The sequence below is a fragment of the Culex quinquefasciatus genome, chromosome 3 (assembly GCF_015732765.1).
Source record: "Culex quinquefasciatus strain JHB chromosome 3, VPISU_Cqui_1.0_pri_paternal, whole genome shotgun sequence".
NCBI lineage: Eukaryota > Metazoa > Arthropoda > Insecta > Diptera > Culicidae > Culex > Culex quinquefasciatus.
Window position 1 is genome coordinate 140,770,204 of NC_051863.1, and position 27,453 is coordinate 140,797,656.

At 39.2% G+C, this 27,453-nt stretch overlaps 1 protein-coding gene across 4 annotated transcripts; it reads left to right on the forward strand.

Moving 5' to 3' along the window:
- The first annotated feature begins 11,112 nt into the window (after positions 1–11,112).
- Positions 11,113–21,642, forward strand: LOC6033555 (rap1 GTPase-GDP dissociation stimulator 1-B). 4 transcript variants are annotated; one of them, XM_038263466.1, is made up of 5 exons: positions 11,113–11,389; positions 18,469–19,386; positions 19,564–19,737; positions 19,796–20,008; positions 20,075–21,642. In XM_038263466.1, exons 1-5 carry the CDS (start codon positions 11,383–11,385, stop codon positions 20,605–20,607), a joined length of 1,845 nt encoding a protein of 614 aa, XP_038119394.1. In that variant the 5' UTR covers positions 11,113–11,382; the 3' UTR covers positions 20,608–21,642. The 4 variants fall into 4 exon arrangements, with proteins under 4 accessions (XP_038119394.1, XP_038119395.1, XP_001843985.2 ...); XM_038263467.1 differs by having other exon boundaries at positions 18,472–19,386; XM_001843933.2 differs by having other exon boundaries at positions 18,475–19,386.
- Positions 21,643–27,453: the final 5,811 nt, after the last annotated feature.

Here is a 27,453-nt window from a genome sequence, read left to right on the forward strand (position 1 = left end):
GGTTTAGTTGCACGATGACAAGGTGTGACCTATTATAGCTGGTGGCTTTTGGAAACGGCTCGTAAACCTTTGAACAGCGAGGGTCAGAGTCGAGATGGCTAAAAGAAAACGGCGCGTAATTTGAGATTGTAGACGGTATTGTTTTGATTCGCAGCATGTTGAACCAACCCTACAGAACAGGGTTTCCCATCTACCCTTTTTAATGTTTTTAATTCTTGTATGCGTTTATCTACTTATATTTGAACTCAGTGACCCAAATGAAGATAATGATTTGGATGGATGTTCGAGTATTAATTGGCCAGACTTACATGCATAATCCAGAATTGACCCTCATTGGCCAGATACTGTCAGATCAATCAAGATGGGTCAAATGAGGCATGAAATTGGATAGTTATAATTTTCAATTTCATGATGTTTGATATGTCTCACGAAGAGGAAGCATATTCCGTAAGTGTCCCCTAATGGCCATCGGTAACCGGTTCCGGAATCAATTCGGTATAACCAGATTGAGTCTGAGGATATCGGATTGACCTAGATGATCATAACTTGCAATTTCAAGAAGTTTGGTATGCAACATGACGGGGTTCTACACAGAAAAAAGAATCAATTCCAGAAATCGTGAATTGTGTTCATGAATTTGAGAACCACGAAATAATTTATTCATGAGTATGATGCATTTGCACTATAAACGTATATTCCTTCGTGGTTCTCAAATTCATGAACACAATTCACGATTTCGAGAATTGACTTTTTCCCGTGTAACGAGACCATTTTTAGAATCGTATTGGTGGTACCCTGAAACCGGTTCCGGATTGGCCACATTGGTCGGAGCCGATAGTCATCGAACTTAAGCTCTCTAGGTATCAAAGGTCAAAATTTACGATATATTTTATGAAGACCATGCCCGGGTTAACACTCAAACGCACGGGTAGTAATTTCAACCCTTTGTTCTGAAAAACCTTATCTGCTTTTGGCAGAATTGACCAAATTAGATACATTTGGTTGCAAAAATTCAGATTTGTCTATGCAGGCCAAGGGTGCATGATACTGATGATACTCGTCGGTTGACACACCTAGGCGAGGAACATCCCGGAAGGAGCCCAACTACATCCGTAGTGCTGTTTGAACAAAACAGCATGGCTCTGGTTCCTTGCAAGTGTCCTATTTTCTTACCTCCACGTTGGCTTGGTTTAGTCATCATGATGACAAGGTGTAACCTAGCTGGTGGCCTGTGGAAACGACTCGTAAACCTTTGACCAGCGAGGGTCAGAGTAGAGACGGCTAAAAGAAAGGGGCGCGACAATGTGGGAAAGGGAAGTAATTTGTGATTGCAGACGGTATTGTTTTGATTCGCAGTATGTTGAGTCAACTGCTGTGGATGTACCTGAGCATCGCAGAACGGGGTTTCTCTTCTTTCCATTTCAGCTATCAGCTATCTTCTGTTTATTTTGTTTTCACTGATTTTCTAAAACGGCTTCTGTTTACTATCCTCCATTTAATTTCGATTTTACTTATTTGATTCTCTTATTTCTCAACGCTTTTCCACTCTATTTTACCAATTGATGTTGCTGTAAAAACTGTCTGCTTTCCCTTAATTTGGCAGCGATGTCAATTTTGTTTATCATGTGCCTTTTCTTTATTTATCTATTTGAATAATTTCTCATCTTCCTGTAAATTGCCCTCAATACAATCTAAGCTTGTTTGTTACCTCTTTTTATTAACTATTGTTAATTTCTATATCTACTTCATAAATTACTATCTTCCTTTTACTACATAGTATATTTCCTTCACTGTCCATTGTTTTGAAACTTCACCTTTTTCTTAAGCAAGTGAGGTTCGAGCCCTTACTCAATTTATGGAATGATTAAAGGATTAACACAAATATTACTACTGTACTTTTGAAAAACTTTTCTAAAATGCTTAGGACCAAAATATTGTAACACAACACCGCGACAAAAGAAATAGCAACAGATAAACACAACTCAACAATAGGGGAGATTTCAGGAGAAAACAATACACACTAAATAACAATTAGTTTTTGAATTCAAACTAAAAATAAAACAGTTTTTGCTTTAATGAAAATTGATAGGCACACTATAAATGGTTAGGCGCTTATACTTACATCAAACCCTACGTAATGTACCACCCCCGGCCGAGTTAAAATGCGTAACCGGAAAAGAAGGTGTGCATGCCTGGCACGAACACTCAAAGCGTGTTCTAGCGTGCTGCTCGTACTGACTCAGAGCAAGGGTGAGATGTAGGTGTAAGGGCTGTGCGTGTTCGTCGGGAACCTGGTGCATAAGATCGGTCAAGGCCCGTTCTTACACTGAAAATTGCGAATTGCGAATTGCGAAAAATTCAGATTTGTCTATATTTTTAACTGTCAGAAAAAATATGGGGTGCCGGACATTTCGCTTAAGGGGTTACATACATGTAAATCGGCAAAAATGTCAGAGGTTGATTGAGCGCTCATATGAACTTTTTTTTAAATCTGTTTTCAGGGCATTAAAATATACATTTTCATCTACTAACAAAACAAATTAGGAGCCATTTGGTTGTATCGTTGCCGAGATATAGCTATTTGAAGTTAGCAGTTTCAAAAAACGGGTGCCACGATATCTCAACACTGCTCTGACCAAATCGGCTCAAAATTTTGGTGAATTCCCGTGTGCATGACGAAGGCCGATTTCAAAAAGTTTATTCTAAAAAAAGATAAAAATATTTTTATGTTTTGCATATAAAAAACCGTCAGTATTTGATTTTTGTATTTTTTTAAAAAGCAAAATTTTAAAATCGGGCTTCGTCATGCACACGGGATATGTCTTGAGAGTCTTCACCCCAAATTTCAGCCAATTTGGTCCGTCCTATCTCGAGATATCGTGGCACCCGTAAATCAACTCGGTGTTTAGAGAAGTCCCGCCCGTGTGGATCAATCGGACCGCGCACTGGACTTACAATCCAGAGGTCGCCGGTTCGAATCCCGCGGCGGGCGCTCTAAAAATTCTTTGTGTAAATATGGGTATTCGGCGCCGTCGCTCCGTGCCATACTTTCATACACTTAGGAGCCCAGGGCGGCGAAGTCCTTGTAGATAAAAAGGAAGACACTAGTGGTTGGTACTAGCAATGGTGGCCGACAGCTATAAAGTCAACTTCGTTTCGTTTAGAGAAAAACGCTAAGAAAATTTGACAGTCCGCTTTACGCATGGCAAAATTTTGATCCTGATTGTCAAAATAGTCAAACTTTATTGTAAATTACTTTGAAGACAGTAATTTAGGGGATGAATAAAAAATCATATCGATAGTTCCCGTATTTTTGAAGATACTAAAATGTCTTTAACAGAAATCTGGGTGCAAAAGCTATGGTTGATGTGTACTGTTAAATCGTCTCTTACTCAGTTTAATCATGAAATATCTTCATGAAACTTTCAGGAGTGATTAAAAATCATCTTTTTAGTGGATTTAATAATTTTTCTGTAACATGAAATTTTGTGATTCTCTACATGTATGTAACCCCTTAAAGTCGTTTCGCTGAATGGACATTTCACCGACAGTTGTTTTGCCGAATGGAAAAAAATGACAGAAAACGAACTGTAGAAAATAAATCAGTAGTTAAAAAAAATACAGCAGTTCCATATGAAAGTTAAAGAAGAAAAATAAAAGTGCTTCGATTTGGCTCAAAATTTATCTAGGGGTTCCTTGGCCAAAATAATTAGACCCATATTTTTTGTTTGGTCATTAGGGTGGCCAACGCCGTGTTAGGGTGGTCCAAAAAATTGCCATTTTCGTCGATTTTCACAAAAACCTTTTTTTTTTCAAAAAATCATAACCTCGCTCCATTTCAACAGATTTTAGCTGTCTTGAGCTCAAAATGAAAGAAGATAATTTTGACTTCCAAGAAAAAATAACGTGGAGTTTCAAAAATCTAGCCTGACCATTGAAAAAGCCTTATGAAAACATCAAATGCCGTTTTGACAGTGTCTGGACCAAAGAGGCATATATCTGAAAATATTTTTAACGGATTCCTCGGACAATTTTACATTACATATCAAAAATTGGGCGAGGTTCATTAACAGGATTCAGAGGAAGGATTTTTTTGAAAATAAAATCCGGGTTTTTCGACGCACCGCGCGCGAAAACGGGAAATTGGGTACTAAAGCCCTATGTCAATTTTTATGTACAACGGTATAAAACACGATTAAAAACCATTTCTGATCACTTATTTTTTCATTTTAATGCTAAAAAAAAGTTTGACAGGACAACATTTTTTTTGATGGATCAACTATGATCCCCTTGGAACGAGCTGTCAAGTAGGACCTTTTCTGTCAAGAAGGACCGCGCGGTTAATTTTTCAAAATTGATTTAAAAATCCATTTTAAACTCTTTGTGGTTGTACAAAGGGTCATTGTACTCAGAAAAATTAGCTTTATCGCTGTAAACAATAATATCATCAATCTAAGCTACATTTTAGGACCCAATTGACGAAATCGGCTAAAAAACATCTTTTTTCACTAAAACTGCGATAACTCGAAAATTTCAGCGATTACCTATACATGTTAGGGTACCAAAATTTTTGTAATTGAAATACGCAATACGGTCTAATTATTTTGTGGCAGTGCGTGGCCGAATGGTTACGCTGTCCGCTTTGTAAGCGGATGATTCTGGGTTCGATTCCCATCTGCTCCAACCTTCCATCGGATGAGGAAGTAAAATGTCGGTCCCGGCCTTGGTTGTTAAGCCGTTAAGTCATTTCAAGTGTAGGAGTCGTCTCCATGCCATAAGTCAGGGTTGCCAGGTTGCCAGATAAATCTGGGAATGCCAGATTTTTTAAGTGTCAGCCAGAATAAAGATTCACCCTTCTCTGTGCCAGATATTGACAGGTTTTGCCAGATTTTTCACTTAATGCCCATTTTGAACAACTTTTTGACTAAAATGAGCGAATTTAATTGAAAATCATAAAATTTAGAATGAGTTTTTCTTGTAGTAAATGTACAACATTTTTTTAGGCCATAAAATCAGTTAAAACATCTGAATTCTACAAACATTCGAATTAATTCATATCCTCCCTCATCTTCATCATTCAGAATTGTTAGATTTTCGTCTGCCAGATTTTTCCAGATTTTTAATCGATACTTTACCAGATTTTTAAAATTTTGACCTGGTAACCCTGCCATAAGTACAAACAGGGTTGTTACGGACGGCGCGGATCGCGCGGATGGCGCGTTTCGCGCGGATAGCGCGGATTTGGCGCGGATTTGCTGACGAATTTTGCTCAGGCGCGGATTTCGCGCGGATGGCAATTCTGATAAATAAATAGATAAATAGGTAGAATTACTTTCAAGTTATTAAGAAAAATATTAATTAAGAATTACGAGAATTTGTTTTTTATTCCATTGAGTGCAATTTCAATTTCTTATTAATAGATTTTTTTCTGAAAATGTTTGTTTGTATTTTCTTAATACGAACCGTTGTATGTAGAGATTATTTTTTAAATGTATGGTTGAAAATTTCTTAAATAAAATTATTACTACACTTAACTCATTTCTTAATATATCCGGCTCTGAATATGTAATTTCTTTTGAGTTTTGAGTAATGTTTTTTTAACCTTATTTATTTTTAATTTTATAGTGGATATATTCAATTTGCCTTTGAATTTTAGATGGGATTTACCCGTAGAAATATTTTTCTAAAATTAAACATTCTTGGCGAAAAATAAAAAGATCAGAACATTCAAAAAATAATGCTCCATCATTTAAAGTTCAAATTTCAAAAATTGGATACTTTTTTATGTTTTAATAGTTTTTTTTAATTTAAATTTTTAAAATTCAGATTATTTTTTTTCGAATTTCTAAAATCGTAATTAAAAAACCCGAAATTTCTACATTCAGAATTTCAAAAACCTGAAATTCAAAACGCCAAAAAACAAAAAAATCAAAAATTCAAATCTAATGAAAAATTCAAAATTAAAAAAAATCAAAATAAAAATAAATCAAAATAAAAATAAAATCAGAATAAAAAAATCTAAATTTTAAAACTAAAAAAACTTAAACTTTAAATTTTTAGAAGAAAATATTTCAAATATTGGAAATGCAATTAGTTTCTGAATGAAATTTTAGTGAGGAATTTAGAATACAATCTGTATTAAAATTCATAGACTTTGATTTTTTAGAATTTCGAAATATATAATTTAATCATATTAAAATTTTATATTTTTGTTTTTTTTGAGCTTATATTTTTGAAGTTAAATTTCATTATTACATTTTTAAATTTTGTTTATATTGGTTTATAATATTCTATTTTGTTTATATTGGTCAAAATTATTGTGGTGTCCCTCTGATTTACAAAAAATATTTTTTTTGTGACACTTTTCTTGACGTCTCTTGAGGATTTTTTTTAAAAGGATTTTTTGCTTTCATTCCTTTAAACATAAAACGAGTTTCATTTTTTTTTATCAAATACTTTCTGTATTAGTTTTTTTCTTTGGAAATAACATTTCTTGAATGTTGATCGCGATTTTTTTTTATATGGCGCGGATTTCGCGCAGACTAAGGTTTCGGTCGGCGCGGATTTGGCGCGGATTTTTTTTCGATTTTCCCGTAACAACCCTGTACAAACAACACACCAAACCAAGCCAGTTCAAACACTGGGGTGGAAGGTTCCTTGGAGTAGAAAGAGGTTTGGGTGCTCTCCCCATTCAAGCCTTCGGACTCCTAGGTTCGAGCAGAAACTTCCAATAGAGACCACAAAAAGACCCGAGGGTCGTTAATGTGGATGGTTTGATTTTTGGTCTAATTATTTTGAACCAAGGAACCCCTAGAATAATTTTGAGCCAAATCGAAGCACTTTTATTGTACAAAGGGATAAGCTCCTCCCGGATGGGGCTAAATTGTGGAACGCTCCCAGTGAGTTTTACTGAGCTGCTTTGGACATTTTAGTAGTATGAAAATAGTTAAAGCTCGGTATTAATTCACTGGAAGGTCGTGTGCAAATTCCCGTGCTTGTGAAGTTCTGTTTCTGTGTCACTGTTGTGTTAGCTTGTAACATGTTCGACATGACACTAATAACCAGCAGTGATTAGTTATGCGGAAATTTCCAAGTACGGGAACACGACGAAAATTAGACGACCCGAAGAAATAGTGAAAGTGATAGTGAAAGCAAATAAATAAAGTGTCTATAAAGAATCATGAAGTGAAAATATTATTATAATTATTTATATTTAATATGAAATTACACTTTACAGCTGAGTTGAAACTCACTATCAGAATCTAATGTTTTCTTGTGTTCTCTTTTGTTCTTTTCGTTTCAAACTGAATGAGCGAGCATCTGACTTGCTACGCAGCCGCAGGATAACACCAGCTGTGATCAATACCACACCGACTGACGAGGATTGCTACCAAGCTTGGTGTCCACGGCTATACGTCCAACCGAGAGACCTCCAAGGTCGCAGGGAAGTATTAATTAGTATCACCTTTTTATGTTTGATCCTTTTTTTTGTAACCAGCCAGCTCTCTGCTGGCAAGAGGATGGACGACAATAAAACAAGCAATTAGACTACACAAACGAACTAAAATACATGTTTATTGGACGAGAGCACAACTGATTATGACGATACAAAACAAGTTAAAAGCCTTTGTTGTTGTTCATGCAGTGGCGGCATCGGGCAGAACTGTCAGCTATCACTGTCAGTGCCGAGCCGCATGGTTGTGTTGGTGTGGTAGTTCTGTGTGACTACCAACCAGTGTTGCTAGTCACAACATCTCCCCTCGAAGATTCGATGGTCCAGATCGCACCGGAACAAGGTTAATGATGACCACAAGAACGATGAGGTGCGATGACCATCGAGCAATGCTGGGACACCGACGGATACTCGCTGAAGATCGTCGATGTGAATGATGAGGGCAGTGTTGGAAGATCAGGCTCTGGTCCGTGATCTGGTTACGTGCACGCCATGGCACGTGGATAGTTGAAAACTGCACGTGCACGGTTGATGAGCTTGACAATGGCAATCTGACCAAGTAAGGTTGGTTTCCGTGACTGCTGCGATGACCGTGCGCTGCCCCTTCCCCCTCCGATTTTGTTTGCGACGATCCTGAGCGAGCACAATACTTGCGTGGGCGGCGGCCAAGGAGATGGAAGATTGCTCAACGACTTGGAGTTCGGTGCGATCGCCCACAGTCCTCGAAAGTCGATGCAACAACGAGGGGAGCCACACGCGAAGGCTACAGCCTTTTCTTGTTGGTGAATGTTGTTGACACCGGTTGTGACGGTCTGGATAGCTAATGTTTTTGCGGGCTTGGGCCGAAACTGCTGACCGAAACTGTCCTTACCGTCATCTCCAGGACGCTGGCGAGGTCCTTCAGAGACACAGACGGGCTTTCGGTGATGGTGACCGTCGCTGGTGACGTCACGAGCTGACCCACCTCCGGTTTCGGATTCTGCTGTGGGACATCCGACTTGCTGCGAGGTGGTGTTGACACTACAGTCTGTGTAAGTCTTCCTCCTGTGTGCCATCCAAGGTCCTTTTGCTTTAGCGGGATCACTGTACGGCGAAACATATGGCGCGGTCGCCATTACCTCAAACTGCTGCTGCTTGACCTTTTTCGCTGGATGGACAGAGTGCGATGGCGCGGCGGCCATTACGTTTTCCGTTGCCGATGCTGCTGCCGGCGAAAACACTTGCCGAAGCTGCTGTTGGATGTGCTGCTGCTGCTGTGTGATTTGCGTCAACACCTTCGTACAGCGAACCAGCATCTCGTGGAAGTTGCGCAGCTGTTGATCGGGACTTGCTTGGGCTCCAGGTGCTCGAACTGCGCTCGCTGGTTGTCCGGTTGATCCTGGGCCTCCCGGGTGAAAATTGCACGGTACCTTGATCGCGACCGGCCCGACGGGTGAGAAACCGGACGTCGGCTTTTGCTGACCGGGGATCACTTGGTCACCGTGAGCGGGGCCAGTCAACGGCGGGTTGACATGTTGTTGGCCGAAGAGCGATGGCTGCCGGTCGATGCATCCTGGGCCGACGGGAAAATGGCCGTCCATTGGCCGCTGAAGATCGGGCACTTCGAAGTCACCGCGGGGGCAATCAATCAGCGGGATCGATTGCATCTCCTCTCCTCTTGCGCGCGCGGGTCAATTTCTCCGGTGATTAATCACTGCGGGACACACGCGGAGAAAAAACACTACTCGTCGCCACTTTTGTAACCAGCCAGCTCTCTGCTGGCAAGAGGATGGACGACAATAAAACAAGCAATTAGACTACACAAACGAACTAAAATACATGTTTATTGGACGAGAGCACAACTGATTATGACGATACAAAACAAGTTAAAAGCCTTTGTTGTTGTTCATGCAGTGGCGGCATCGGGCAGAACTGTCAGCTATCACTGTCAGTGCCGAGCCGCATGGTTGTGTTGGTGTGGTAGTTCTGTGTGACTACCAACCAGTGTTGCTAGTCACAACACTTTTGTTAATACAAATTCCTTTGCAGATACAAACCATACTAAAAGTATGCCTCGCGGCCTGCTTTGATCTTTTGCTTATTCTATCCGCTTTCTACCCCCAATGCGTCCTGCACGGAGAACCTGGGGTAGCTTATGGTTGACCTGGGGAGCCCGAGGAATTATGCCGTAGGTGGCTCGTATAGTCTTACTCACCTATCCTCGCGGCACGGTCTTCCGTAGGTCTACACCCGAACATGCGACGTGGGACTGCATGAATCTTCAGCTGCTGCCGGAAGGGTGTATTCCGAAATTACCGAATTACCGAAATCGAAGCACTTTTATTTATTTTTTCTTTAACTTTCATATGGAACTGCTGAATAAACAAAAATATTTGCGTTAATATTCACATGCCTAGTTCTTTGGAATATTTTAATGATGATTTTATGCATTGTTAGGAGTTTTTGCATTTTTTTTTTCAATTAATCAATTCTTTGAAAAAAAATCTGTATTTCATACGTTCTTTTAAACATGACCTGTTTTTTCGACTATTTTAAAATTTCGAATAAATATTGGATGCATTTGACACAGATCTTCATAAGAGGTCTAACTTCAAAAAATCAAAACAAACTATCCACATTAACGACCCCCGGGAGAGCACCCAAACCTCTTTCTACTCCAAGGAACCTTCCACCCCAGTGTTTGAACTGACGACCTTTGGATTGCGAGTCCAACCGCCGCCAGCGATTCCACCGGAGTAGACTTGGTTTGGTGTATTGTTTGTACTTATGGCATGGAGACTACTCCTACACCTGGAATGACTTAACGGCCTAACAACCAAGGCCAGGACCGACATTTTACTTCCTCATCCGATGGAAGGTTGGAGCAGATGGGAAGAAGAGGTTTAACTTAAAAAAACTGATTCAAAAGTTTATTTTTGCAAAAATGTTTTTTGGAATTCCGTGAAACTATTTACTTTTTCCTGTCATTCTCGAACAACGAATCAGCCTACTTTTTTTCTTCAAAAAATAGCAGAATCGAATAGAAACCCTTTTCAAAACAAATGGTGAAAAGTTCTACTTTTCAGCACTGGGTTTGAAGTATAATACTTTTCAATATTGTTTTGATTTAAATGGTGGATTGATAAAATACATGGACATTTGACTTACAATTCCATTCAAAGGGTGTTTTTCGGAATTGCAAAAATTTTTGTATGTAACTCGTTGCAAAACTTGGTGGAATCGGTGAACCTTGTTGGATAAATGTCCGACTCATGCTAATAAAAATCTTCTTTTTGCAAATTGTTGGAAGTTGTTGCTATTATGCAACTCGAGGCAAAATAAATCGTTGTGCTTACCCAGCTTGTATATAGGACTCGTGCTGATATAATCATAATTTGTTGCATAAACTTTTGTTTCATCTCAATATTATTTCTAATAATGCAAGTTTTAAAAGATACCTAAAAACATTACATGATTTAACCTTTGAAACATAAAAGTTTAACAAAATCTTTATTCCAAGGCACCGCTCTCCCTGAGACGTCACCGTGCCTGCATTCAGCCCACGACGATCCATTCTCCCAACCCGGCCTCTAGATCGGCCCACCAGTTTGATGGGTGCGCAATGACATAAATAAAAACCAAAATAAATATGGCAGCGCGGCGGCGGCGGCATCGATTCCTTGGTGGTGTATGTGCGCGAGTGAACGAGAAGGAACCAGTCATCCAGTGGATACTCGACGACCGACCACGGAGAAAGGCGGACCAGCGGTGGACTCCGGAAGCGCAGCGAAAAGGAAGGATTTTGGCGAAAAAAGTTTGCACATTCGCGACAAGTGACCATCAGCAGCAGAAGGACTGAGGTAGTGTTTGAGCCAGTGGGATATTGACGTCCCATGAAGTCAACGGCAGCCGTCGTCGCACAAAGTTAAGCTAGAACATCCCGCAGTACGATGGAGGGTAAGTATTTAATTTTTTCGCGATAGCATCCAACCCACTGGGGGATTGTTTGGAATTTGGAAATGATGTCATGCTATTGTTTCGGCGACAGAAAAGAAGCAACGCATTATTCATTCATAACTTCAGGATAGAATAAACCATTGCGGGATAGGAAGGTAGCCCAAACAAATTCTACAGAGATCATTCACTTCTCGCGAATAGAGACGGATCGATACGATACCCATCAGAGAAGGATAGACCAAGCGTGTTTTGCGGTGTGGGGGTGGACGATGGTGTAGGAAGGTAGTGTTGTAGGGTTGGGGGGTGGTGCCAAGCAAGTGCCGTGCAGTTGATGTTCTATGGTTCGGACTTCATACTTCATACAATGTTGGTGTTGGGGCCCAAGTCGTCAGGTTAGGCTGCTGCTAGCTCGATGAACGATTTACTGTAGTAGTGTTGTGTTTACCTTTGGAGTCATGTTTAAAATAAATCTTCGGTTAGTGTGTTCTAAATTTAAGCCAAAGCCAAGTGAGGGCGCACGTTTTTATCACACGGCATCGCCAGCAGTTGGAGGAAAATGCGCCGGAGGATGGTCTGGTTTAGATGTTTGGCTAAGATGGGATAGCATCTGGTTCGGTTGGTTGGTAACTCATGCCGGTCGACCCGTGATGTAACTGTTACATGGTGAGAGCAATCGTTTCAATCACTCTAAAGTTGGACACGGAAAAAATATGCATTCACAAGAAAACAATTTACGGTGGATAATGTTGATACAAAAATCAAATTTAGAAAAAAAAAAATATTATTTTGCAAAATAAATTCATCTGTAACCACCCAAACCATTATCGATAACTTTACATGGCGTCATCTGGGGCGAAACGGGATACAAAAAAAAAGCAAAGCAATCCACTTTAACGACCCCCGGGTCTTTTGTGGGCTCTGTTGCAAGTTTCTGCTCATTTCTAGGCGTCCGAAGGTTATGTGTGGTGAGTCACTCAAAACCTCTTTTACGCTAATGGACCGACGTTTTACTTCCCCATCCGATAGAAGGCGTGGTCAGGCAAATCTCGTCTCGAAAAATGCCACCGGGTCCGTCTGGGATTGAACCCAGGCCATACTGGGGTTTGGAGGCTACCACGCTAACCACTAAACCACCGGACCCGGCAACGGGATACATTGGTAGCGAATTGAGACATCTGTTTTAACCTTGTTGCTGCACAATATTTTTATATTTTTTTATTAGTTACGGATAGAATATCGTCCTCAGGGATTCGAGTCCTGTGTGTGTGTGTGGTCCAATCCAATACCCGCTAACCGGTAGCGAAATTATGGGAAAGTATAATTTGTATCAGACTTTGTATATGCCGAATGCTGAAACAACTTATCTCAGTCCCGGGTATTAGGTGGTTTGTAGCCCTCGCACTGCTTCCAACGACCCATTTCAGAATGGCAGAGATCCTAGCGGCCCAATTCCGAGGTCGTTGGGCATTGTCCGGCCCCGCCTTAACATAGAAGCAAGCACCAGACGGATCCTTGATCTATCTTAAGACTCCCAGTCCCTTCAGGCAAATCAGGGATCAGAGCGTATTTAATATGAGAAGAATACAACATGTTTCATAACCTTCACATGGCCGACTGGTTAGAGTCCCAGACCATCAATCCAAAGGTGTGAGTTCGAATCCCACCTGATTCGGTTTCGTTTTTGATCATATTCAAAGTTCCAATTCCTGATTCCAAATTTCAAGGGAACCGACCGGGATTTGATCCCTGAACCTTCTGCTTGTGAGGCAGAAGCCGTAACCATTAAGCCACGGAGCCGGTATCGTCCTCAGGGATTCGAGTCCTTTGGCAAAAATATGTAACTGTGCAAATTTTAAACCAAATCGGTTAATGTTAAAGGGTGTGTCGCTATACTGCCCCTGATCGCATATGCATTTTCATCACTTTTGAGTTATTGATGCAGCTTGGTTCAAAATGGTGTGCTCTTTCAAAAGAGCCTATAACATCCAGTCTTTGTTCTTGAAATCAGGAGGAAATCCAGTTTTTTCGTGAAAACTTAACATGTATGTGGGACAAATTTGTTTTGCGTTTTTCTCAGCTTGCTGTTTTTGCATATGGGACATTTATGCGAACATGGGCAGTATATTAAAGCTGGTGAAAAAATAATCTTTTCACCCAAAAACGTCTTCTTTAAATTGCTAATAATAAATAAATCGTCTGGGTTAACTCGGATCGTTTTGTGGTCTTCGACAAAGTTGTTTGTCATAAAATTTTACATAATAAAAAATTTCGACGGTTTTGTTCGAACGCGAATCAATTCAATACGGAGCGTCGGATCGAGGTGCTCTTTGTTGCGTTGGGTTCGTATAAGTCCAAGGAAGGTTCTTACGCCAAAAAGTTACAACTTTGGCCACTCTGGAACCGATTCCAGAAAATCTGCAGATTGTATGGGAAAAGTTAGGTAAAATCAAATTTTGATCACAGGAGGCTGAATAAGCAAACATGATAAAAACGTCAACAAACGAAAAAAGGCAGAACGAAGTTTGTCGGGTAAGGCTTGTTTTACATAATTTTGGATTTTTTTTGCATTTTTTTCCATATAAACTTCAACGACCAAAAGCGAACATTAACCCTTAACCGATTTGGCTTAAAATTGGCACAGTTTCTTATTTCTTCATAAAGATTCGGGCCAGGGGGTATCTCTTGAGATTTTCCAAAATTTTCAATTTTTCTTGTCACCCTAGTGGTGCTGCTTAAGAATCGAAATTAAGTAGATTCCCTGTCAATAAAGAAATTTGTGAATGTGAATTCAATACTGTCGATTGTGGCGTGTTAAAGGAGCTCAAATCTATCATACTTTGACGAAACTGATGCGTTTAATTACATCAACTTAAAAAGTTTCGAGTTGTGAAGAACACGGTCTACTACGACTACCTGGTCACGTCGAGGAGAGGTAATGGAAGACGACGAAGATCTGATCATAGTAGACTACGTATAGGGGAGTCAGAGGTGTAATGGGACGGCAGTCCGAAATAAAGTTTATTCTATGGCTCAACTGAAGTAGTTTGGTCTCTGGCTTATATCACAAAACTAGAGCGTCCAATTTTCCCGGGAAACGCGAATAATATTTTTAAATCCCGGGAACACCCGGTATCCAGGATTTTTTTTTAAACAGTCATAAAAAACTATGTTTTTCATAACATTTGTTAAGTTTTTCAAGAATAAAATTATAGAATTACAAAATACTATTAATTGAGCATGAGCATGAGCATGGTTGACTGCCAATGAGCTGCTACTCCGTTATTGACGGATCAGCTGAAGTTACACAATGAACCAACAGATGAGTAGTGGGAGCTAATCATCCTCACTGTATAACCCCTGAAGATCTCTGCTTTAAGTCAATACCGGCGCCCCCCCAAGGAGATGCAGTTCAACAAAGGTAGGAATGTTAGTCCGATAGTTGAAGTTGCAGACTCATCAGACACAGAGTTTGTCGCTCTATACCTGTTGACACCGCATGAGACCGTTGAATCCACAGCATCTCCTTCAAGCATCACGGGAAGTGGGGGAATTGTGTAAGTAGGGGAAGGAAAGGGAAGGTCAGGATTCATCTTGGTAGATGATATGACCAGAATGTGAACTGTGAACCATAATCGTTGCCTTCTGAGCTACGACGCTATGAGAAGGACTTATCATTCGCGTATTTTTTTACTTTTTACCGCCGGCGTGCCATCCGAGCAACGATGCTTTTGGATGGGCTTTCAACACGAAATGAAATTTGAATTAACGCATTATTCGGTAACGTACAATTTAAAATAGATCCGTCGTCGTGCCATCCGAGCCACGATGCTAAGGGATGGGCTTTCAAAACAAAATTAAATTTTTAGCAACGTATTATTCGTTATCATGTAAACCTCAAATAGTGCTGATACACCGAACTGTTTCAATTGATTTAATGAAATTCTTCGCGCATGAATTCTTTGCAACAAACTTCCCCACGAATTTACCCAGTCCGGACCGCGAACAACCGGCTCAACAACAGAAAGAAAATATATACACGACGACGCGAAGCCTTCTATCAATAAATTCAAGAATCTTCTATCACTTTCTCGCGGATTCTCGCGCGTCGATTCTTTAACCGATCTCCCCCACGAACACCACACGACTGAGGACCAAACTCCCAAGGCCACCACGCGACACTTTTTCAATAAATTCCAGAATCTTCTATCACTTTCTCGCGGATTCTCGCGCGTCGATGCTTCAACCGATCTCCCCGACGAACACCACGCGACTCAGAATTACAAAATACTATTAATTGGTGATAAACTACACTTCAATCGAAACAAGAACAGCAGTTTTGAGATAGCTTAAAATAAATTAAAAGTGTTTTTTTTTGTTCTTTGGTGTGCCTTGGATTTTAAATTAATCACAATTTTTAATCCAATATTATTAAAAAACTAAATAAGTCTGTTATATTTATATAGGTATTCTAACTAACTTATTTTGTTTTATTTGACATGACAAAGCTTTAAAAAGTTCTTTGAAAATGTAAAAAAACAAGAAATGACAACAAACAAAATGATACCAGCCAATGTAATATTTTAGACAAAGTCACTACCGCCAACTGGGGAAAATCGAGACTACAGTCTGAATAGGTGCAGTAAATTTTAGAGCAATAAATTCAGAAATCAGAGTACTGATTTTGATGTTCTGTTCTTGTTTCAACGAAATAAATAAAAAAATCAAAAAATTATTTAAAAAAACGTTACATAATCCATCTTGAGGTGGCTGGAGCCTTCCTCACATCAATGCAGTGTTATTCTTCTAAATAGCAATGCAAAAACAAATACAAAATCTAACATCATATACTCATAACTTTTGACAAGGTTGTAAGATCTTCAATATCCTCCCATGATTGATTCGGACTTCATTTTCATCAAAATATTTGAGATCCGGCTTCCAAAAAGTGTATAAATAACACTTAAGTGCCCATAACTTTTGATAGTGTTTAAATAACACTTAATTGCTAATAACTTTTGATCGGGCAATCAGATCTTCGATGTTCGATGGAAAAGTATTTTAAATACCTTTCTAAAAATGTATAACATGACGGGTTTTCTCACAAAAACCACCCGATTTGCGATCTTCCGGACTTTCCTCAAAATGGTTTTCTTAGCATCACTTTTGAAGTACTTTACTAAACATGCTGATTTTAAATAGATACTTATGGAACCCCAAGACGGATCTAATGAACACTAGCGTGCACAGGGTGGGGCAACATGGGGAAACTGCCCCACCATCCTCAGAAATTTGTTCTAAATTTGGTCAAGGGGTGTCCACAAATGACGTATTTTTCAAAACGTCCTTATTATTGCCCCACCTTCCTCAAAGAGCTGGGCACGCTAGTGCTAATGAAACCAAAACAGTTAAAAATCCGTGAAGTCAATCCGGAGATAATCAAGTGACAATTTTTTGTCCACCCACCTACACACATCCACACAGACATTTGCTCAGAACATGATTCTGAGTCAATAGGTATACGTGAAGGTGGGTCTACGAGGTCGAATTAAGATGTTCATTTTTCGAGTGATTTTATAGCCTTTTCTCAGTAAGGAGAGGAAGGCAAAAATTGGCTTGAACAGCTGTCTTAATTCGTTACATTTGTCCTGATTTGCCCAAGATGCGATGTTTGATGAAAAATAATTAAATATGGTATTTTTTTCAAATTTAGGATCATAAATATACGTAAATATAATACCCAGTCTTTTTAAAAAAAAATATAAAATTAAATAGAAATTATCTATAGCGCTATTCATTTTGCGGACTGTAAACTAAAATTTTAACATTTTTTCCTGATAATCCAAATTAATGCTGATATATGCCGAATACAAATGTTAATGCTTTTAAAATTCTTATCGATTGCTAAGTTTTCAACTGTATCGATAATATAAAAGTGCAACATGGAGTTAAAATTTCTGTCAAGCTTCTGTGAAGTTTACCATAACAGTTGCGAAAGTTTAACTCCATGTTACCGGCTCACATCTCTCTTTTTAATTTCTCGAATATCTTGACTAAAATTTGATTTTTTTTTCAATTTCGGTATTTTTTTTTCAATTAATAAAAATCCCAGGATTTGGGAATTCCCGGGTTTGAAAAAATCCCGGGAATTCCCGGGATGGACGCACTACACAACTATTACAAAAAAAAAACCTCATGTTACAGTTTTTGGAACATTTACTCAGAGAGCGTTATTTTAACTTACTTAACCAAATTTCCATAATTTTTTTTTAATAAAGCGTAACACAGCCTTCGAAAATATTTATAAAAGGTTTCCGTTTTTTGTGAAGCTCTCAAAAAAAAAAAAAAAAAAAAAAAACCAAAAGTTAAATCATACTTTAAAATAGGTGCAAGTCATTGGTAGGGACACTATTTAACTAGGAAAAAAGCATTTTTATAAAATAAGCCTTAAAGCGAACCCTAAGCCTTATTTTGTACTTTCCAAATATTATAAGAAAACAAAGGTTTTGAAAAAAAAACCTAATTAAATCTTATGCGTGGCGTTTGCGTCGTTTTGGCTATTATGTGGTAGTATAATCAGCTAATTGTACTGCTAGCAACAGTTCCTCATACTGGAAATAATCAAAATTGTAAAAATTACGGCCGTACGAGCGATTGTTCCTCTTGCCCCATATGGTCGTCTTGCCCCACCTTCCCCTACTTCCGTAAGATTGACTATTATACTTAAAAAAATTGTATTGCTTCCACTTAAGTAAAAAGTATACGTTACATTGCATGACATGACATGACTGTACAGAATCTCTATAGATGACCTAATTAGTCACGTTCAAAAACTATAGATAGGTCAGAATTAGATCATTCACAACGTAGTAAAAGCTTAGGGCGGCCACAAGGTTGTGTTCGACTTATCCCTGGATAGCGTACAGTTCTAGTTGACCGTTATCCACTCCGCCACCACTCAGAAAGAATTTTATTTTAAACGCTTCCCTGTGCCATTGGCGACCGTCCAACATTCTTCGTTATAAATTGCTTCCACCCGTGCTGGTACTGATCCAATATTTTGCTATCCTCCCACCCCACAGCAGCAGCAGCAGCAGCAGCTGAAATGGATGAGATCATCGCCGGGCTGAAGAACGCCACGCTGGAGAAGAGCCCGGAGCGGGCGCTGCCCCTGCTGAAGCAAATCTCCGACGCGGAAAACAACCTCTGTGATAAGTACGACATCAAGGGTGATTTGCTGGAGCTGCTCGGGCTGGACGATCGAGCCGTGCAGGTGCAGGTGGCGCGATGTATTGCCGAGGTGGCCAAGACGGAAGCCCAGCGGGACAAGTTCACGAAGGAGGACGTCATTGGGAAGTTGGTGTCGTTGCTGTCGGTTGACGCGGGGAGCTTGGAGTTGACGATTCAGGTGTGCCGAGCGTTGGGGAATATTTGCTACGCGAATGACGACGCGCGGAGTATCATCAAGACGACGAAGGGGGATGAGCGGATCTTTGCGTTGCTTGATCTGGACGTGGACACCGACGAGGACGATCGGGACCAGTTTGTACGGGTGCGGTGTGGACTGGTGTCGAACTATCTGCTTGGGAGCGATGACATTGCGGAGCGGGCGGTTGAGCTGAAGATTGTCGGGAAGATCGAGAAGATTTTGGCGCGGTGCGTCTCGGACGTGGACAAGTACGAGGACCTGCTGCTGAACATCCTGCCTCCGTTGAGCATTTTGACCGAACAGATCAGCGAGCTGTACTTTGAGCCGTCGCTGAACAAGCTGATCGCACAAATTCTGGCCAAATGCACGAACCCGGACCTGGCAGAGTCTTGTCTGGCGTTGTTGCACTTTTCCGCGCAGAACGACGACGTGAAGCTGCTGCTGGCGGAGGAGGGACTCTGCGAGACGATCTACAAACTGCTCGAGAAGTACAAAACGTTCGCCAACACGGACGAAGCGCGCGTGCTGATGAAGCTTGCCTGTGATCTGATTGTACTTATTCTTACCGGAGGTAATTATGACGATCTGTTTGAGGAGTATTTGCGCTCGCTGGTGAGCAGCGAGTGGAGTTTGATTTGCTACGACTAGTCTATTGTGTACGCTTTTAGTTCAGAATAAATGCTCAAGTATTGCGCGTTCTTTTTGGTTTGCCTTTCTTCTAATCCTCGATTTCCGCTTGGGTTTTTAGACAAATCGATGCATTACCTGTACACGACGCCCCTCCTCAAGTACATGGAGGATTGGCTCGACTCGTCGGACGTGGAGCTGCTCACGACGGGCGTGCTCGCACTGGGAAACTTTGCCCGTACCGATCGGCACTGCATTTACATGGTCGAGAACCGAATCATGCACAAGTTGCTCTGTAAGTGCTGCGTTTGTTGAGCACCCTCTTGATCCTAACCGTCCTCCTCTGATTGCAGCAATTCTCGCCAAGAACAACGGCGTCGACCATCAGATGACGCTGCAGCACGCGTTGCTGAGCACGCTGAAGAACCTGGTGATACCGAAGCCGAACAAGGCGGCCGTCGTGGAGGCTGGGCTGGTGGACATTATACTGCCCATGCTGGAGATTCACCAGCCGCCGGTTGTGTTCAAGCTGCTCGGAACGCTGCGGATGACCGTGGACGGGCAGGGTGAGTTGGTTCAGAGTCGATGTTTTTTTTTGGGTAAATCGCATTGCAATTTGTCCTTTTTTGCAGAGAAACTAGCCCAACAGCTGCTGCAGAACGAGAAGCTCATCAAGCAGCTGGTTCACTGGAGTAAAACTTCCGAGTTTACCGGCGTGCTGGGGGAATCGCTGCGGCTGATGGCGTGGCTAATCAAGCACGCCTACCACGCTAGCAAGGACCTGGCCGCGGCCGACGACACGGGCCTGCGAAAGTTCGTAGCCGTCGAGGGATCCGTCGAAAGTATGGTCGGCATGCTGACCTCGACCCACCTGGTGATGCAAAACGAAGCGTTGATTGCGTTGAGCATTTTGAGCACAACCTTCCAGAATAAAAACGCCGACGTAAAGCTGGACGAGTTGGTGATCAAGACCGAGATTGGCGCCAAGTTGGCCGAACAGATTACGCTCAACGGCGAAACGATGACCAAGGAGATCGTGGACAACCTGCAAACGTTTATCAAGCTGCTAAAGACGTCCGAGGCGTGCGAGGAACACTTGAAGAAGCATAATATTGATGAACTGCTGAAGAGTATTCCCAGCCTTGTTGAGTATTGCACACTGTAAGGAGAAAGAGGTCACACCAGATTCTATTCTGAACTTCTAGCGATCCTCCCCCCAATTCTCTTGTCATAACTCATTTCTAATCCTGTTCGGTTTGCTTCCTTAGCGCGCAGATATTCGTGTCACTTTGAAACGCGATGCATTTGCCAAAGTAGTACTGAAAAAAACGTAGTGATTTTATTTTCCAAAATTTAAAAAAAAACAACAACAAACGCAATTATTAGTCATTAGCTATTCAAAGTACTTTTATTAAACACAAGAGCAAACTCTTTACCAGCATTTTAAGGAATGTCCGTAGGAGTAACATTACGATATAATACTACCAACAACTTAAAACAATCATTGCATTTATTCAATATATGTGCTAAACGGTATTTCAAACAGTAGTTAATTAAAAGCAAAAACTTGTAGTGTCAGCATATCTTTTGATATCTACGAAATAAAAGTACTGTTTTTTTTAAATACGATATCTACGCAAAACAAAAATTTAAGACTTTAAAACCAACTCTCTCAACACCACAAACACACTCTTTCTATTCTAAGATGTGAAAACTCTGTTCGACAACACTTCTACTACTCTGGTTGCACAGAAGAGTCCCCATCCCCTTTTCTATCTAGAACAAAAAAAAAAAAAAAAAAAAAAAAGAACAAAACACAAAGATGATAATGTGAATCTTAAAAAATACCATGTTGAAAACATTTAAAAAACCAAATATAAGCAATGTTTTTTTTTCATATTTATTGAAAGCGAAAAAATGTTACACAGAAAAATCTAACGATCAAAGTCAAGATTGTTATTTACAAAAAGAATAAAAAAGAAACAAGAAAAAGTCACGAATAAAAATTTGCTTTTAGTCGGATTATATAGTGAGCGCGCGCAATCTCTACGGTAAACAAAATGCAACACGATTAAATTAACCTGAAAAAAGACAAACAAATAAAAAACAACATTAAAGAATCGTTAATATTGGTGCAAGTTTCGATAGTCCTTGTGTAGAGAAAGCAAATAAATCAGATTATAAATTATACACAAAAAAAAAACCAAAAGCACACCGACACACAGTCGCAGCAGCAAATCATCTCTAGAGAGCAAATGGCACATCGAAACCTTTTTAGCCACACCCGGATGTTACAAGGCAGAATGCAGAATGAAGCAGTAAAGAAGCAGTTTAGATGTCGTATTCACTTACACCATAATTTCAAACAAACAAGCAAACTTAAACTCGTTCATGCATGCATTGAAAAAAAAAACAAGAGAAACAGAACGTATTACAATATTGATATAGGACAATTTTGCGATGAAATGAAATGCTCTTATTGATAGAATACCTCGGGGGGTTTGCGCATTTTTTGTAGAACTCAAAAGAAATCATTACAGTAGGGTGGAATCGAAATTGATTTTTTCAGCAACACATTGTTTGAGTCCCTTTTCAGCCCAGTTACCGAACAAGTACTGTATTAAAATAATAATAATAATAATATTATAAAAATGCTGTAATTAAGACTACCTATCATTTTAAAAAGGTGAAATATTTAATTTTACGCTGTTTTTAAATGTTAGAGTTGGTTGGAAATTTTCAAAATAGTTTTTTTTCGAATTGATAAGAAAATTTAACAAATGTTTCTTTTTTCAACATTGAAAATAGGATCATTAGTTTCTGTGATATTGGTACTACCAGGAATGGAATAATCGCAAAAAAATCAATTTCGCTTGCGAACTTTCTTCACCCGCGAAAGAGAGAGGAGGCAAATCACGCAAAAGAAAATCGCTACCGAAAATCTCCAAAAAAATCAATCTGCTGATGATTTTTTGTGAATTTCCTTGTTAGCACCACTTAATAATATTTATTTCACTTTGTTTACACACATTGCCCATCTACAAAATGTGACAAGTCATTTTTCGACGTGTGACAGTACACTTGCAAGTGTAGTAGTGAACAAGATGTTCCGCCGAGTAACCAAGATGATGATTTTTTTAGATTCTTTTTACCGATCTTTCGTGCGCGAGAGAGGAGAGATTTTTTCTCTTGATGAACGTCCAGAGATTTTCTTTTGATGATGATTATTCCATCGCTGGGTACTACAAAATAAAAGGCTGTTTGGATGAAACTTAAAAAACATCAATTTTCATATTTAATTTTCTGTTATTCGCTGTATTTCAGCAACCAGAGGTGCAAACCTCAATATCTCTTAAGCAAATTTATTGGAAATTTTCTGAACTTCCGAAAAAAATATTTTCAGGAATTGTGCATTCCTGTCCATTCAAGGACGATATCTGGAGTTTTTTTTTAAAAAAAAAGGTCCAATAAACCAATTTTTTTCAAAAACACCCAAAAGGCAAAAAATGGAAATTTGGTTTATTGGACCTTTAAAAAAAAACTCCAGGTACCGTCATCAGGGGTGACATTGGGTCTGGGGGGTGAGATTGGGTCATACAAATTTCAGCATTTTTGTATGACCCAATCTCACCCCCCAGACCCAATGTCACCCCTGATGACGGTATTTAAAAAACATGTCGAAAAACGGAAATAGGGTACTAAAACCTTATGTAAATTTTTATGTACAACGATAAAAAACACGACTAAAAACCATTTTTGTTTATCTTTTTTGTTATTCAAAAAAATAAATGTACAAGACAACATTTTTTCGATGGATCAACTATGGTCTCTTGGAACGAACTGTCAAGTAGGACCATTTCTGTCAAGAAGGGCCGCAAAGTTAATTTTTCAAAATTGATTTAAAAATCCATTGTAAACTCTTTGTGGTCGAACGAAGAGTCACTTTGGTTCGAAAATCTGTAAAATGCTTTGGGACCATCCAGAAATCAGGTGGAAAAAAATACATACTTCTTTATGGCTCAAAAGTTGCGTGTGTCCCCTAAAAAATATCAAAAAATTTCTACAACTTTATTTGTTTTCACAAAAAAAAAAAGTTTATTTTAAAACCGGTAAAAAAAATGCGTGCCCCAGACTCGATTATCCGAAGGTTTGTATGGGACTTCGAATTATCGTGTCCCGAACAAATTCTAGAGTTTTTTTTGAAAAGGTCCTATAAACAAAATTTTCAATTTTTGCTTTTTGGGTGTTTTTAGAACCGCCTTGAGTCAGAGGTATTCAAAAACACCCAAAAAGCAAAAAGTGAAAATTTTGTTTATAGGACCTTTTCAAAAAAAACTCGAGAATTTTTTCTTCGTTTTTTTTTTCTTTTTTTTTTGTTTTGCGATCTCATTTTAGTCAAATTTTAATAGGCAATTATTAAATAACAAAATGCATTTTTTCAATATTTCGTCACCGCCATATTGGCCGCCGTACTGGAATTTTATTTTTTAAATCACTCTAGCATAGTTTAGGGGTCATAGGGGAACGGCATCTAACTCTAGCGTACCTCTAAAAAACGGAATCGACGTAACACCTTATAATGTGGCCCTCTTAAACCTTGCGGTTTCGTCAACGGATCCACAGGCGTGTATCGTTCTTTTTGCGACAAGACTCCGCCTCCCGGGTCTCCTAAGTGTGAAGGTATGGCACGGGGAGAGGTCACCGAATACCTATATTAACACTTAGAATTTTTGCGTCTGCCTCGGGATTCGAACCGGCGACCTCTGGATTGTGAGTCCAGTGCGCGGTCCGATTGATCCACACAGGCAGACTCATCAGCGTACCTCTAATGTTGCCATATGAGCACTTTGACGTTCAATTACAGCTGGGTAATTCTCTACCAACTCACACGAAATCGGGAAAAGTTGCCCCGACCCCTCTTCGATTTGCGTGAAACTTTGTCCTAAGGGGTAACTTTTGTCCCTGATCACGAATCCGAGGTCCGTTTTTTGATATCTCGTGACGGAGGGCGGTACGACCCCTTCCATTTTGAACATTTCAATAATTTGCAGCCTGAAACGGTGATGAGATAGAAATTTGGTGTCAAAGGGACTTTTATGAAATTAGACGCCCGATTTGATGGCGTACTCAGAATTCCGAAAAAACGTATTTTCATCGAAAAACACTAAAAAGTTTTAAAACCATTTTCCGTTACTTGACTGTTAAAATTTTGAAACATGTCATTTTATGGGAAATTTAATGTACTTTTCGAATCTACATTGACCCAGAAGGGTCATTTTTAATTAGAACAAAATTTTTCATTTTAAAATTTCGTGTTTTTCTAACTTTGCAGGGTTATTTTTAGAGTGTAACAATGTTGTACAAAGTTGTAGAGCAGACAATTACAAAAATTTTGATATATAGACATAAGGGGTTTGCTTATAAACATCACGAGTTATCGCGATTTTACGAAAAAAAGTTTTGAAAAAATTACTTTTTGCGTTTCTCTTTGTTTCGTCGTCCGTGTCTGCCGCGGGTGACCATGAACGGCCATGATCGATGACGACCAACTTTTTCAAAAGTTTTTTTCGTTAAATCGCGATAACTCGTGATGTTTATAAGCAAACCCCTTATGTCTATATATCAAAATTTTTGTAATTGTCTGCTCTACAACTTTGTAGAACATTGTTACACTCTAAAAAATAACCCTGCGAAGTTAGAAAAAACACGAAATTTTAAAATGAAAAATTTTGTTCTAAATGAAAAAATTACCCTTCTGGGTCAATGTAGATTCGAAAAGTACATTAAATTTCCCATAAAATGACATGCTCCAAAATTTTTTTTACAGTCGAGTAACGGAAAATGGGAGAATTTTTTAAACTTTTTTAGTGTTTTTTTCGATGAAAAATACGTTTTTTCGGAATTCTGAGTACGCCATCAAATCAGGCGTCTAATTTTACATAAAAGTCCCTTGACACCAAATTTCTATCTCATCACCGTTTCAGGCTGCAAATTATTGAAAAACACCTCTTTTTTCGCATGTTCAAAAATGGAAGGGGTCGTACCGCCCCTCCGTCACGAGATATCAAAAAACGGACCTCGGATTCGTGATCAGGGACAAAAGTTACCCCTTAGGACAAAGTTTCACGCAAATCGAAGAGGGGTCGGGGCAACTTTTCCCGATTTCGTGTGAGTTGGTAGAGAATTACCCACGTTTAAGTTTATACCGTTGTATAATGCAGTTTAAGTCATACCTTCCAGACTAAAAAAATGTCCAACTATACGTTATTTTCACGTTAATTTGGCTGTGAATCACAATCAGCCAAATTGAGAAAAAAATAAGGTCATATTTTGAGCTTCTTTTAAATAGGAATTATTTTAACATTAAAATATAAACCTTTCTTTTGAAATTTTTACGTTCTCGAGCAAGGGTCCTGATTGCTCAAAATCAACCGCTCTATTCGCGAGCACAAATAGCAGGCGACGCGATACTGCCCTGATGAATTCCTACTGTTTGTCACTTTCACACCATTCGCTCCCGTACACTCTCTCTTCTACTCTCCTTCTCTCTCTGATCGGCTCAGTCTCCGAACGGCTCAGGCAGGCCGAACTGAAAACATTTTTTCTCTGATGAGCTGCGTTATACTCATTGATTTGAGTTGCCTAAAATCAATGTTATCAGTTAAATTGTGCATTCATTTTGATTTCATAACATTATAGACACCTTTCAAAGAAACTTCCACCAAGAAAAAATCAAATTGATGGCAAACTGAGGGCGTGAAGACAAAAAGACTGCCGAGCTGGCATTTTGTGAGAATGGCTCTTTGCTGAGCATGGTAGTGTGTGAGTGTCGTCGAGCGACGGAGTAGGCAAAAATTTTCACGATGTATTTGTTCGCTGAGTGAACAGTTCGGGCCACTCGCTGGCTGCTTGCGAGTATCATTCGCTCATGAATGCTAGCGGGTTAGAATAGGCGACGAATGGATAGGCGATGAGTGAGTGGTTTCTGTTCATTGAACTGAAAATCAGGACCCTTGTTCTCGAGTAAAAAAATGGCCTTTGAAATATTTTCAGCTAGATTTTCCCTTTTTTAATAAACTTCGTGCATAGAAATTTACATACTCTTTTTCAAAAAGCTAGAGTTTTTAATGTGGAAAACTGCTGTAAATTTTCACCGATAAGACCAACATTATTTGTTCAGAGCGAGTTGTGGCGCTTTAACCACGGCAAATGTAGGGGAGAGTGGGGAGACTTGATCCCCGGGGACACTTGATCCCAAACCTGTATCTCGTCAGCATGTGGGTAAAACAATTAGCTTTGTTCTAGAAAGTTGTGCGAAATTAACTAAAACTCATTGTAGAAAACAAAGAAAAAAAATAAAAAATGTTTAGATTGAGTTACACACATTTTTCTAAAACGAGCTGCAAAAAACTTCCAAGAGCTTCTTTTTGATATGTATAGAAAACACTCAAAAATTATTCAAAAAAATATGTTTTATACATGAATTGTTTGATAAACTTATCAACTCCAAAACCCTTAAGCATTTGATGTTAAATTTATCGTCATACTATTTTTTCAATCAATTGTTTAAAAAAGTGCGTTTAGGGAGACTTGATCCCTGCATTTTTACAGTCACTGGAATCAGCCTCAAGATTAATTAATTGGGCTGGGTTTTCATACATAGTTTTCTTTAGTATAGTTGTACATAACTTACTGCAGAGTAAATTTTTTTTCAAAAGTTTTGTAAACAAAAATTACCAGCTTTTGTAAACATGCTTAATTTTGGTCTTAAAAATAATATTTTAAGTTTTTAAATATTTTACATACTAAATTTGTTATATTTTGAACACAAACGTACAGGTGTTATGTGAAATTGCTGTAACTTATAAAAAATAAAAAGTTTGGATGAATAAGAAACATTTTGCTTAAGATTTCTTCAAAATGTTGATAGGGGGATCAAGTTACCCCTAACATTTTTAAAATGCCGGTTTAAAATATTTTTTTAAAACGCTTGGCATGATTCGAAGAGTAT